Raw genomic sequence first — 14,625 nt, 5'->3', positions numbered from 1 at the left:
CCGTATCTGAGAGCATCTAACAGGGGGACTTGGCTTCAATGGGGGGCTGGGGAAGGCCTGCCTCAGACATCCATGCTTCAGCTAGGACCTGAGGGGCACTGTGTCCTCATCTCAGCACCCTCTCTGCACCCCTCCCTGACTTTAGGGGAAAAAAAGGAATGGACAGATTAGCGATTATGGCTTGCTCTTTAGAGCCCTGGGGTTAGTCTGGCCTAATCCCTGGGAGCAGTTAGGGTGTACTGGTCAGCTGGAAGTCAAGGGGTACCCTATAAAATGGCGGTGGTCACTGTGCCCAAGGGAAAGGACCATATGAGCACCAGCTCATTACGATAGTTTTCATCTCCGCACGTAGGCACCTGAAACCCAACACCCCATTTATTTACAAGCATCGCTGGCAGGGCCTTTTGCAGGAGTTTACGAATGCAAGGAGTCAAGGGGAGTCTCCCTACTTGTTCTGTGCTTCCCTGTGAAAGGCAGGAAATGCTTCTGAACAGCAATGCTTTCACTCTGCATTAATGAGCGCACGACATCTGGTGATCTCACACTGAGGCTGGAGGCCTCCAAGGAGCCCGGGTGCCCTTCCAGGCACTGAGGTGCCGCTGGGTCTCATCAGTGTGGAGATACCCTCAGCCTAGGAAGTGTCTGGCACAAAGCAAATCTGCAGTAAGTGGAAATACTTGGTTCAGGTGCCCGAAAATGGGGCTAGCCAGTAAATCTCCAGAAATCCTTGAAAAGCTCCCAGGCTCTCTCCAAAATCCCCACTCTCGCCTGTCCATCTGCTCCGTGGCACTGGTAATGGTGAGTAGTATACCACCAAGGACAGCCACCCCAAAAAGCACTCTCCAATGCTCCCGGGATTGGTGACTGACACTCATGCCCCCCAGCCTGCCCCTCCATTTCCACGGGCCTGTGATTTCTGAAAATCACTTCCCTGCACATGGATATTCAACACTCTCTCATGGCAACAATGAAAGAATGAATGTCAGCCCTGTGGCCACATCCTGGTATTAACAGCAGAGATCGAGGTGACTCCTATGCTCTTCTTTTTTTTTTTAATATATATATTTTTAAAGATTTTATTTATTTATTTGACAGAGAGAGACAGCGAGAGAGGAACACAAGCAGGGGGAGTGGGAGAGGGAGAAGCAGGCTTCCCGCCGAGCAGGGAGCACGATGCGGGGCTCGATCCCAGGACCCTGGGATCATGACCTGAGCTGAAGGCAGACGCTTAATGACTGAGCCACCCAGGCGCGCCGACTCCTATGCTCTTCTAACCAGGACTCATCGCTAGGACTCAAACCCATGAGAAGGAAAGAAGACCACAGACCCAGGCTTACCTTATGCAAATCTGGCATCAAATCCTGGTATAAAGATCGAATCAACATATCCAGAGTACGTCGACGTTTCTGGGCAAATGTTGGGGTTTCCAAAGTGGCTTTTTCACCATTAATTACTAAAATAAATCAAGTTATAAAGGGAGTTACAAAAATTAACATGCTATTGGAGAATGTCCTTCTCAAGGAAACTCCTCACAGTGAACACCACCCACTTCCCTAATACCTGTATTACCACTGGCACGACCCTTCCTTCATGGAAGAATGCTTAAAAACTCTAAATGTCCCTATACAAACCCATAGTCCATAGGTATGTCTGTCTTACCTTTCCTGTTGGACTGTAAACTTCCTGAGCAGAGGGTATATCTAATTACTTGAAGACCCAGTACACACCGAATCTGCCCCCATCCACCATTCCTTCCTCCCATCCATCCATCCATCCATCCAGCCACCCATCCGCCTACCTACCCAACCATCTAAACACACCCCTCCAACACATGGGCCAAACCGCGAGGATGCCATTCAACAGGATTAAATATATATTTGCTACATTTTGTTAAGAAAAAGAACAATTGCCTAACAGAGTACTAGGATTCTTACCCTAATAGAAGTTTCTCCTGGGAAAAAAAAGCTGGTGGTTAGTGGACTACAGACACAAAGAGGCAGTAAAGTGGAATGTCCAGTTCCACATTAGAGCACAGAACAGAAACTGTGCAATAGGGGGTTTGGAGCTTGAAGTCAAGGCAGTTATGGGTTTGAATCCTAGCTGTGCTGCCACATTCTTAAGTAAATTATTTAGCTTCTTGGGGCCTCATTTTTCACCCTGTAAAAAGGCTATAACCATATTTCCTTAGAGGGTCATTGTAAGAATTTAAATGATATAGTACATATAAAGAGTTGGCACCATAGTGGGCTTATCAAACTGAATAAATATGAACTGTTATTTTTCTCATAGGAAGGGCCAAAGGAAGGACAGTGTTCACAGACTGAAAAATGAACTTCTTGGGCTCAGGCATTTCCTAGATAGGATCTGAGTGCTGGGGGCAAGCTGGGCTTGTTTGTGGCAAGACATCTCTTAAGGAATTTAAACTGCATGCATTTAAGGCATGCCTACTATTTTCTCTAATTCTGTCTTTGGGAGTTTTTTGTTTGAGGATATGTTCTCCTTAGTATCCCAGAAAAAAACCAAAACAAAACAAAAACATTTAAAATGACCTGTTTCAGCCAAATAAGGAGAAAAGTCAAAACTTTTGTTGAAATGCCATTTCCTGTTATCTTGGAGTTTCCTGCCTGGCCTTCTTCCTCCCTCCTGCTGCATCCACTTTGAATTCAAAGAGACTTCGGATCCCTTGGCTTCTACCTTTTCTCTCAGTCCATCAACCCCTCATGGTCCATCCTGGCTCCAGGCTTCATCTCTTCAACACCCCTCTTCACAGCCCATAGCCTTGGTTCTTCCACTATATTGACCGTGCAAGGTTTTCAACTGTAGATCAAGCCTTCGCTTCATTCCACCCAAGCATCCAAGGGGGCTGCTCAAAGTCACTCTGTTGATTGGCTCCATTTAAATCAGCAGATACACTCATAAGCTGGATTCTTAGGTTGCCGAATCATCTTTAATCGTGATTCAAGGGCTCCATGCCTGCAGCGGCCCCTTCCCTGCTATAGGCACTACGGCAAAGACTGCTTACTTCCTGACCCCCGCTTCCAAGACCCTCCCCATTTCTAGCTGCTAAACCCACTCTCTGTTGCTGACTGTTTCAGGTCTGTTTCTTGCTCTCCACCTGATCCTCTGGACTTGAAACACATGGACCCCCATTTTAAGATGCAGGCAATTTCACATACAATTTCGGATCTCTGTCTTGTTTGGAAAACCTGGACTATCTGGCAGCCCTGGGCGCATGCTCCTGAATGGGGTTTGCAAACTGTACTTGTAGCTATAATAACCAAGGGCTATTCTGGGGAGGGATGTAGCCGAGCTCTTGTGGTTCAGAAGATGGGGGCACAGGGTCAGGTATCTGGGTATTATCGGTGGAGCTAAAATGTATACTCACCAGCTAGCGAAGCCTGGATGGTCAGGTTCTGCACTATCATATCCATATTCTCTCTGTCGGTCTGTCTTCTCCCCCCCCCCCCCCCCCCCCCCCCCCCCCCGCCGCTAACAACTCCCCTTTCCCTAGGTACATACCCATATAACCACCCTTTGTCCCACCTGCTTCCCACTCTCTGACAAAGACACAGATACACATGTAGCCAGAGATTCAGAAATGGCTATAGCAGAACCCTGGGCAGCAAGGCAAATTTGAGGCCCCCCGTACCAAAAGCAGGTGAGTGTAGATAAACTTCAAGGCAGGTGGGCAGCACGGTCGATATAGATTGGGACACAGGAGAAGATCTGCATAACACTACCAGAAAACTAAATGCTTCACATGAAGAATTAACAGAACATGGAATGGGATCAACGCTTAAACAATGAGATTTTTCTTATACAGCATCCTCGAAGAATCTGAAGGAATGCATTCTGATGTAGAACAATTTGCAAAAAATTTCAGAATAGAAACTTACATTTCACTAGCAAAAAGTCCCTGAATTCCTGGTGGTCTGTAAACACCGGTGGGGATGGCAAGGGGGGGCCAAAGAGTGGTACGCTTTCTTCTGAAAATATTTTCAGCCTATGTAGAGAACATTTCAGAATTATTTGGTTTTTCTTTAAAGATCAGCAACATTCAGACCTTACATTTGTCCAGTTGCCTATGTGATATGTCAGGAATATTCAGTCCATAGGAGGAGTGCTGTCTCTGGGCGGCCAGAGCCTCAGCCGCCATACAGCTCTCCCATGAGCTTCAGCGTAGAGGCCAGGTCTTCCTGCATTCTTCATGGTCCAACCTACCAAGCTGTGGGCAAGGTCAGGAACACCAGGAATCATAGCAAAGGCCACCACTGAGCACCCCGTGCATACCAGGCAGCAAACTTGGTATTTTAAGACATAGCATCAACCGATTCTCATCAACCTGCCAAGGTAGTAGCATCACCTTTATTCTGTCCTACGGATGAGGCCTGCGACTCTGAGAAGATAAACACTTGATCTTTCAAAACCACGAAGTTAGTAAGCGACAGACCTGGGATTCCAACCTAAATCTATTTGGCTCAAAGTTCATGCTCTTTTCACAACATCACGATACCCTTTTAATTTTTGAGAACAGAGGGATACATGGGCCAGGACGTAGCCTAGGAAACGGGGTCTGGTCAAGATCAAACATAGCAAATTTGTGCCCATTTTAGAGTAGAATAAAATTCCAAACTGACCCTGACCCTTGGGTCTACTGCACAGGGAGGGCAACACTATATGGAACAAGCTTTTCCCAAAGAGATGATGGCCTTGAAGAAGTTCTATTGGTGAGGACACTCACATCAAATCAATCAACAAATACTCGTATTGGGAGCCATCAAATGAATGCCAAATTAATAAGTAAACGTGAGGATTAGAACAAGCAAACCGAGAGAAAGTCATCACCTACCTGTAATTGTCATTTTGTTGATCATACCTCACTAAGGCAAAAATATCTGTGGTGATGGTTAAGGAAATTAATCAACAACCCAACGCTCACGTCAATGGCTTGTGCCTTGAAATCCCTTGTGTAGAATCATCCTAGACCTGCCCTTTTGGGCTCAGGGCATCTGTCACCCTTAGGTTGAAATGGAGCCTTGACTTCTTTAAAAGAGACAGCTCAGGAAGACATAAGTTCAACCTCTGTGTGCTCATCCTTTGGGGAAAGAGCTTAGTCTCTCAATCTGTCAGAAAAGCAATATAAATACAGCTATTATGCACCTAAGCAGCCAACAAAGCAAAAAGAGCAATTCCTTTGCTTGGAAATATAAAACATCCCAATATGAAATTAGACATACATTTCCCCTCACCCATTTTGAACATAAAAGCAATTTAAACGTTTCCACCGCACACCTTCCCTCTCCTTCTGGCTTTCACAGGCAAAACAAACCAATGCAGTTGGCGGCAGCGTCTCAGCAGAATCTACTTCTCTTGTGTCAGGTGCGCGGAGCCTAAAATGGTAGCATACCTTGTCCAGCTTTCTTTCTCCTATTCTGCCTCCTCCCCTGCCAGGTCCCACCCTCGGCTTTCCTCTGCTAGGGCTAAAAGGCTATCAGTCCTTCAGTCGTTTCCATTCCTGGACTCGGAGGAAAGAATCTGCATTAACTCTTTGCCTGTCCCTTTCCAGAAACAAAGGCAAGCCCCAAATCTAAAAGTTACAACTAAAGGAAATTCTAAAAATGATGACTATCTCTCGGTCACTTAAAGAGCCACCTCCCTCGCCCCCCCCGCATGGTGCTCGGAGAAAACTTCTATTTCACAGGAAGAACTGCTGCAGGAAAGGGGAAATAGTGGCCCTAAATTCCAGTGAACGGAGCAAGATATCACTGGATAAGCAGGGATGGGAGCAAAAACCATTATTATTGAAGTGTAGGTGCATATATGTTTTCTTCCCTGCTCTTGTGGAAGAAATTTGGCTGTTCCCCACTTTTAAAAACTTATATGCTGTATTGTTAGGTTACAATGAACAAGTCAAAGCATGCAGAGCAATCTACTTCCAGATGTGACAGGTCACAATGGTCCTGTCTCCCAACATTTTTACTGGAGTCTCCAGGGAACATGAATAGCTAGACCAGAATTTATTCTGAAAATGCTTATTAGCTGCCTTTTATTTACTATGTACAACCTGTGGAGGCACCACCTTTGGGTCTCACTGTGGGTCTCACATCACGGCCCAAAGCCATGATGGTGTCTGTTGGGCTGGCCAAGCTCATGTCCTGTGCCTGTCTGCCTGAGCTGAGCTTGGACATTACAGAGAATTTCAGCAGGACTCTGAGCTAAGCAGGGATGTGAGGAAGCAGAGGGAAAAGTGAATGAAAATATGATTAATTCCATCATTTCTTAAATTTCAAGAGGTGGTAATGCAGTAGCTATCTCCAGGGTTTAGAATCAACAAAGAAACATTATTTTGACTTTTTATTTTAACTTGCAAATTTTTATTTAACTAAATTTAACTGAACTCTAATAACTTCAATTCAAATTTTTATTTAAAGCTATTTCTTAGAGGGTTCACTACCTATGATTCTAGTTCTGTTACTACTGATGGATGGTAGGGAGTTTCCCTTACTTCAAAGACTACCCAAGGAATGGAAAGATATTCTAGAAGCCAAGAATTCTCTGAGAATGAATCCATCCATTATTCCAATGGATGAAGAAAGATGAGGGCAGAATAACCCCAAAGGAAAAATCCAGAATAGTGGCTCTAAAAATCTAGCGATGCAAAACAACTACAACAAGCAAGTCAACTGTCAGATTTGTGTTGAGGGTCATTTTAGTCCCATGAGGCCGACCAACAGCTCACTAAACTCATTCACAAAGGTCCAGGATACGTGTAAAGTGGGAGCGGATCATGGAAGGCTTAAAGGCAGGAGAAGGCTCCTCTCCCTCCTGGAACACAATGGTGACGATGTCATTTCCAATGTGGCGCTTCCTCTCCACCTGGATGTAAGCATAAGTAACATCACCAAGGAGGTCACTCACACATGGCAGATTCACAGGGTTAAAAACACTAAAGCAATATGGCAAACCGCAATGATCACAGAGCCCTACATTTCCTCCATCTTTGACTTCTTGCCTCCCGTGTTTTACCAGCCCCGCATCCCTGCTCTCCTATCCATCTCCTCCGCTCCCTGCCCAAAGCAGATCTGCATTTCCTCTTGTCTCCCCTTCTGTGGCAGCCTCCTAACTAGCCTCCTTGCCTCCATTCTCTCCCATTTTGCTGCTGTGTGTCTACCTTCGCTCCTACATCATCTTCCTAGCCTGGCATTCAAGGCCCCCAGACAAGAGGCATTGCATCAGAATTCCCTGGGGATGGGGCTCAAATATGAGTATGTTTATAAATGCCTTAGCTGGTTCTGAAAGATGTACTTGGTGAGGACAATGGGTTTACCTAATCTGACCTCAGCTGACCTTTCAAAAATGATCTCCTAGATCTGTGGTCAGCAAATTTTTTTCTCCAAAGGGCCAGATAGTACATAGTTTCAGTTTTACAGATCATATTGTCGGTTTACAACCATGAGCTCTGCTGTCACAGTACAAAAGCAGCTAAAGGCGATACATACATGGGTAGGCGTGGCTGCGTTCCAAGAACACTTGATTTAACACAACAGGCAGTACGTGAGATTTAGCCCATGCTCCGTGCTTTGCCAACCCCTGTCCTAGACCTTAGCTTAATCAGCCAAACAGAATGATTCACTGTCCATGGATCCCTGGTGTGTCCCCTCTTCTACACTGTCAGCTCCTGGAGAACAAGATCCCTGTCTGATTCACATTAGGTATCATTCCCTTTTTGCAAATGCAGAAATGAAGGTTTAGAGATGTTCTAATAATTTGAATTCAATTTAACTCAGAAAGTCGTTATTTTTGGCAATGATTTCTTGGCCATGACACCATGGCCAACAAAAGGAAAAATGAGATAAATTGGACTACTTCAAGATTGAAAGCTTTTGTGCATTAAAGGATACTACCAACAAGAATGGGAGAAAATATTTGCAAACTACATATCCGATAAGGGGTTATATCCAGATTATATAAAGAAATGCTGCAACTCAACAATAACAAGTCAAATAACTTGATTAAAAAATGAGCACAGGAGTTGAATAAACATTTCTCCAAAGACGATGTGATAAACACATGAAAAGATGCTCCACACTGCTGATCAAAACCGCAGTGAGCTGCCATTTCACGCCCATTAGGAGAGCTATTCCAAAATAAAACAAAACCAAAGAAAATACAAAAAGCCAGGTAATAACAAATGCTGTCGAGGATGTGGGGAAAGTGGAACTCTCACGCGCTGCTGGTGGGAATACAGAATGCGGCAGCTTCTGGGGAGAATGGTAGGCTGGCTCCCCAAACATTTAAACACAGGATTACCACATGACCCAGCAATTCCTCTGAGATAAGAAAAGCTGCAGGAGAGTCAGAGTTCAGTTTTGGACCTGTTAGGTTTGAGGTGTCTAGCCCAGGGGGGTGTCGAGAAGAAGGCTGCACACCTGAGTCCGGACTTCTGGAGGGAGGTCTGGCTGGACATGCAAATTTGGGTGTTGCTGGTGTATAAAAGCTCTTTAAAGCCCTGAGACTGGGGGAGATCACTGATCATTGAGGGAGTGAATGAAAGTAGTAGGAGGAGACAAGAGGGCCAAGAACTGTGCCCTGGGCCAGGCAAAGCTCCCCATGCATCCAAGATCACAGTGCTAGTTCTGGCAGAGCTAGGACTGGGCTCGGACGGGCGGCTCCCAGAGATCTGTGCTTTTATCAGGTACTAAATGCTGCCTTCGGGGCCTGAGGCTGAGAGACCAGGCAATGTGAGTGGTGGGGGACATCATGACGTGTTAGGAGGAAGGTGAGGTCCCAGAGAGGCAAATATCAACACCGTCCCCCCATTAAGGTTTGATTCAGCAACAGAGAAGAGAGGTGGACATCACGAGAATACCAGAGCCTACAAACTCTGTGCGAATTGGCTTCTTTATGTCAGATTTGGGATACGGCTTAGACCGTTCCACTTGTGTTCTTGATGTTAGGAGGTCAATAAGCACCAGGATTTTTGAGCCAGGCTGGCCCCTGTCTTTTTGTCTGTTACATTGAGCCCCCGAGGTACAGAGAGAGGCTCATGGTCAGGGGTCCTTCTCTGCTCTGCCCTGACGGGGCACACTGAAGGTTCACTAGCATCCTGTGTTTGTCTCTCTTCCCACCTGCATGATCTTCCCGGTGATAGAGACAAGTTTCAAAGTTTTCATTTTCCTCGTATCCACCAATGCCAGGCCAGTGGAGGACCCAAGTGCTACCCACGGAGACACCCAAGATGTTAAGAACACCAGGGTCCAACTGGGGACGTTTCACTCCTGACCTTAACATATGGACAGCCCCTCAAAGAGATAAGGTTAATGACTTCTGAGTTGGGCAAAGGTTGAGCTGTCACATTCCTTCCTCCTGTCTCTCTGGCTAATGCCCCATCTGTCACGAGACATGGGCAATTTTGGTGATTGTACAGGGCTGAAAAGGTCGGAGTGGGAGGAGGAGGAGGACTGTAAAACATTTCCATGGAAGTTCTGTGATATTATTGTTGACCTCTTACAGCTCATGATGACTGCGAAGGTCAGCTTGGCCCCTCTTCTGCACATGATCCTAAGAGATTCAGCTTCTGCAGCAATTTAGGTAGCCTCAGCCGTGCAAAGGAGGATGCCTGGCAGGAAGTAACTTCAGCAACTAAGCAGTCTTCCTGGGCCAGGGTACTTCCTGTTTCCACCTGACTTTTCCCGGAGTGAGCCCTCCAAAACCAGAACAAGCTTACAACCTCCAGTGGGTCTCCAGTGCCTGCAGGACAAATCCACCAACTCCCTATTCCAGGCCCCAAACAGTCCAAGGGGGTCAGCTCTTCCTGCCCCTCCCTGCCATGTCCCCAAAGCACCTTGATCTCTCATGACTGGAACACTGCATTTTAGCGCACTGGTCTGCGTTGTGTCTTTCCCCCTTACTGAAGTCTTAGTGAAATAAGAATTATAGGTGCTCAGAAAAAAAGCCTTCTTGGCCCATCACATCCCCTCCCTCTCTAGGTTCCTATTTCTCACAAATCTTTGCTGACCAACTGTCCATTCATGTTTGTGATATTTATTCATACAGATGCCTTCAATGTTTAAAAAAGGGGAAGAAGCTAATAAAGTTAAGTGGAATCCACCACTCCATGCCCCCCCCACCAAATCCTTCAAAAACCAGCAGCACGTGTCTTTGTTAGGTCTGAATTCCCACAAATTGGAAAATTTTCTCCTGGAAATGGCCAGTCTCTGGGGTAAGTGAGGAGTGTCTCAGGTAGTTTTTTCCCCAACATGGCAGAGCGTGTGCAGATACCCGGCGTTCACCTCCTGTGTTAATTTGAAACACGCTTGCCAACCATCGCTCAGGGTCCGCTTATTTTATGTCCTGGGTAGTCTCGGACGAGACACGAGGCACACGAAGAGAAGTCACAGGGTGAAGGCGACATCCTGCAAAACAGTTTCTCGAGTCTGTAAAACCACACTCGCGCATGTGTGTGCGATGTTATCACTGATCCTTTATTTAAGGGGACAGCGTCAGTGAGGATGGTTCTTCCCAAGGCTTGTTGAGAGTCCAAATATACAGACTGTAAACAATATCCCTACATTGGTACCTGAGGTTCAGTTCATATATTAACACACTCAGTTTCTAATGCTATGAAATCAGAGCGATGATGCTTTCTCCACGTTTCGGTCACTATTTGATAGTTTGTGTGTTCTCAAAGAGCCTGTGTTCACACGTACCTGCTGTTTGTTCTCTTTGGAATATGGCAACATGGTGGAAACGTGAAACATGATCTCATGCCCTTGGTACACGGTATAAACTGAATGTATCCCTGTGGTGTCATCTGTAAGATACAAACATGCATTTAGGAGGCACAGAGAATTCCGAGACCCTGAGGAAATAGTCCTTATTTGCAGGCTAGGGGAATACAGCATACAGTTAGTACATTCCCAAAGACCATTCTGGATTATCCACCTGAGCGGCAGCAACAGTACGGCTTACTCTCCAACTGACACAAGGCTCCTGCCCACGTGGAGAGCCCTCTTCCTCCCCGCTCTAAGCTCACTTGCTGTCTGATTCACGTAGAAGGTTGGGCTAAAAAGGAGAATGTGCTATAATTCCTTGCCTTCCAGTTCCTCCTGGTGTACAGGACAAAATTAACACAAAACGACATACAAATAATTATCACGTCCATAAAACAAAGCAAGTACGCTCACTGGCAGATGGTATGGCGGCTGAAAGCATTGGCTCTGGAGGGAGGCAGACCTGGGTTCAAGTTCTCAGCTATGTTCCTTTTGATGAGTCACCTCATCTTTCTTGGAGCCTCAGTTTCTTAATTTGAAAATGGGGATGAAATTAGTATCTAACTCCTAGGGATGTGTACAAGATTCCACTTGTAAAGTGCTTGGCAGGGTGCCTGGCCAAAGCAAGGGTCAGCGGACGGGGGTTGTGACCGTGACAGAGAGGCTGAGTATTGGCGATGGGGTTGGTGACCTCGTAAGCCTTGCAGGTTCACCACGTGCTCATGCACCTTGCTGGACCGTTCCCCACACTTTGCCCAGCAAGTTCGGCTCCAAGGTGCCATCTCATCCCACCACGCCTCTACTTAAAATCTGTTCGTGACATCCAATTCCATTTACCATAAAATCCAAAATTATTCATGTGATCTCAAACTCTGTGGGACCGCCCCCTCCTCTTCTCCAGTCCCTCTGCCATAAAGATGTTCTCTTAGTTTCTAGAACAGATCAGGCTCTTTCCTGACTCAGGGACTTCACAAATGTTCTTTTGCTTAGAATTCTCTTCTCCTCTCAGGACTCAAATTACTGCTCATCATTCCCTTGGGGAAGCCTTCTCTCATCCCCCAGATTAGACAAAATGCTCCCATGGCACTCTGTACTTTTTCTTCTTTGTTCCTCCAAGTACTTTACTGAGGTATTTTGTAATTATCTGTGTAATGTCTGTGTTATCCCCTGGACTATAAGCTCCTAGAAAGGCAGGGACCATGGTGGTTTATCCATTGCTACATCCCCGGAGCCTCGCACAGCCCTGGAACGCAGAGGTGCGCAGCAGTAAGTATTCACGGGCAGACCGTGGTCTGCCACACCGAGGGACTGGGAGGGCTGACTTGGTCTTGCAAAACTCAGTGGAGCCCCCAAATGTGTCCAGCCACCCTGTGTCAGACTGGGTGTGAAGCCCTTCTTATCCCTCCCAGTCCACCCCTTCCCCCAACCTGGGTATAAGTCCAAATACAGATCGGGCTGGCTGCTAGAAATTATACAAACGACAACAGAAGAGATCAGGAGGTGAACTTACTTTTGGTGTCCAGACCGCCGCGGTAGCCTGTCCAGCCCTTTAGGGTGATTTTGTCACCCAGAAGATTTAAAAATTTTTGAAAAGCATCACTTCCAATTTCTGTAGGAAGAGGTAAAGTGTGAAGAAAATACAGAATCCACACGTCTTCATTTTCTAACTATGCACTGAAATCCCCTGAACATGAACATGAACGAGGCTCCACAGATGCGTACAGCAGACGAACACAACAGACAGGTCACACTTCCTTCCCGGGGACCACGCAGGAGATTCCCAATTCCCAGGATTCCAAGGAAAGGACAACCACGCATCAGACTGACCCACCTTCCTGCTGCCACACTGAGATCATGAGGGTTTAGTATTGCAGAATGAAAACACTGTTACTGCTTCTACTAATTATCAACAGGTATCTAATATGAAAGGTGCTAAAGAACAGGAAAATGGCACCATTTTATCATTCTCCCAACCATAAAAATCAGAGAAAGACCTTCCTCTGCTACTGGGACTATGATATAGAACCAAATTCTTCATATCCCATATCATTTTCTGGTTAGACTCCCTCTCGGGCACCGTGCCTGGTACAAGTTTGGTGACCAGTAAATATTTGTCAACTGAATGAAACTGGGCAACACCTGCCCTACAAAGTTTACTCGGAAATTTACCCTAAAATTTCACAAAACAACTGGCTTTTTCTTTGTATTAAGGGCTCCAACTCAACAGGTAAGTTCAATTTGGACTGTCAAAACCACAACAAGGCAGAACAGGGTCTCAGCACAAATTAGGGGACACTTACCGTTGCTGAGCATCTCATCATCCGTGAGCTGCCCGTCTTTGGCAAAGAGAACCCCAAACTTGAAATTCACAGAGCCCTTACAAGAAGACAACAAAAGGTGTTGAATGTAAACTTTATCATCAGAACATATACAGTTACGACATGTGCTATAAATTACTTAGGAAAACTTCAGGGACCAGGATGGATACTCGAGGCATTACTTATTCTCCTCCATCTCAACTCTGACCAAATTAACCAATATTTTTTTTTTTTTTTTTTTTAAAGATTTTATTTATTTATTTGAGAGAGAGAGAATGAGAGAGAGCACATGAGAGGGGGGAGGGTCAGAGGGAGAAGCAGACTCCCTGCCGAGCAGGGAGCCCGATGCGGGACTCGATCCAGGGACTCCAGGATCATGACCTGAGCCGAAGGCAGTCGCTTAATCAACTGAGCCACCCAGGCGCCCTGACCAAATTAACCAATATTAAATTAATATTCATTTATTGCTATAGGTTTAACCAATATTAAATTAATATTCCTTTATTTCTATAGGTTTTGATAGCTTACGGTTGAAACTCTGTGTTTTTATGTGAGTTAATTCATTTGTAACTTCATTACTAATGGCTTCTGTAGGACGCCAGGCCCATTCTCTGGCAAACCACAGCTCAAAGAGCCAGCAGGAGCTCACGGGCCTGGTGCCCTGTTCTGATCAGCTAACACAGGGGAGAGCTCAGTGTAATTCAAAACTGAACACAACAATCTTAGGCTGATATCCTATGGGCTCTTAGGAATAGAAACGGAAAATGTAGGCAATTTGTTCTAAAAGCTCATTTCCCCCAATTCTTAAAGATACTGAATCTCAAGAAGTCACAAAACAGATGGGTGGGGGAGGGGGAAGGAAATCAAGAAGTAGCTAGTACAAATGTTCAGTCTATTACCCTCGACTTTAAAGCCTGGATTAAAATCTGATCCTGTGGGAATAATAAATACCAAATGCAAGATGATAGGTTCTATAGGAAGAGAGAGGAAAGAGATCAGGTAGTTCAACGGTACTTTCAATATTTTTTTCCTTAAGCTGGATAACCGGTTTATAGGTCTTCATAATATTATTCTCTTTTTTGTGTATCTGAAGTATTTCATAATAAAATAAAATCTGAGGCTGAAGAGAATCAACTTTTGCAAGGCCATTTGGTGCAGCACTAGATGGGGGAATTCTTGGCGGTCAATTAAGGGGTAGGCTAGGAACAAAGGTGTTTAAAGCGTTGGCCATTGCGTCATAGGTTGGGGGGAGGTCAAGGCAGAATGCTGGGATTCAGGACAGCTGGATCTGGGAGAATTAAGACTCTGAAAATCCAGGGGTCCAAGGCTGTGCTTCTCAGCATTTTTCTGTCCCCAACACACCTGAAAGACAGATGCACACCCATCAGCGAGAGTGGTTTTCTACTAGAGCGTGGAAGAGGGAGGACAGGCCCAAGCTGAGCCCTCATCTGGAACCCCTCCACAGCAGCTGCTATGGCAGGCTCTTTCCCATCATGCAGGCCTCAGCTCAGAGGTCCGTTTCCAGAGAGGCCTTC

General features: G+C 45.8%; 1 protein-coding gene across 8 annotated transcripts in view; it reads right to left on the bottom strand.

The window, feature by feature from the left end:
- GARNL3 (GTPase activating Rap/RanGAP domain like 3) overlaps positions 1-14,625 on the bottom strand; it is a 143,461-nt gene that overhangs the window by 35,833 nt on the left and 93,003 nt on the right. For all 8 annotated transcript variants that reach the window (XM_032418943.1, XM_032418946.1, XM_032418947.1 and 5 more), the window contains 7 exons: positions 13,073-13,148; positions 12,283-12,381; positions 10,710-10,813; positions 6,768-6,876; positions 4,850-4,895; positions 3,897-4,003; positions 1,338-1,453 (listed from right to left, as the gene is read on the bottom strand). In XM_032418943.1, the coding sequence (XP_032274834.1) occupies positions 1,338-1,453; positions 3,897-4,003; positions 4,850-4,895; positions 6,768-6,876; positions 10,710-10,813; positions 12,283-12,381; positions 13,073-13,148 (657 nt within the window). The remainder of the gene's footprint in view (positions 1-1,337; positions 1,454-3,896; positions 4,004-4,849; positions 4,896-6,767; positions 6,877-10,709; positions 10,814-12,282; positions 12,382-13,072; positions 13,149-14,625) is intronic.

This window comes from Phoca vitulina, unplaced genomic scaffold (genome assembly GCF_004348235.1).
Source record: "Phoca vitulina isolate PV1807 unplaced genomic scaffold, GSC_HSeal_1.0 scaffold21, whole genome shotgun sequence".
Lineage (NCBI taxonomy): Eukaryota > Metazoa > Chordata > Mammalia > Carnivora > Phocidae > Phoca > Phoca vitulina.
The sequence above is the reverse complement of the archived record's forward strand: the minus strand, read 5'-3'. Positions and strand labels throughout refer to the sequence as shown.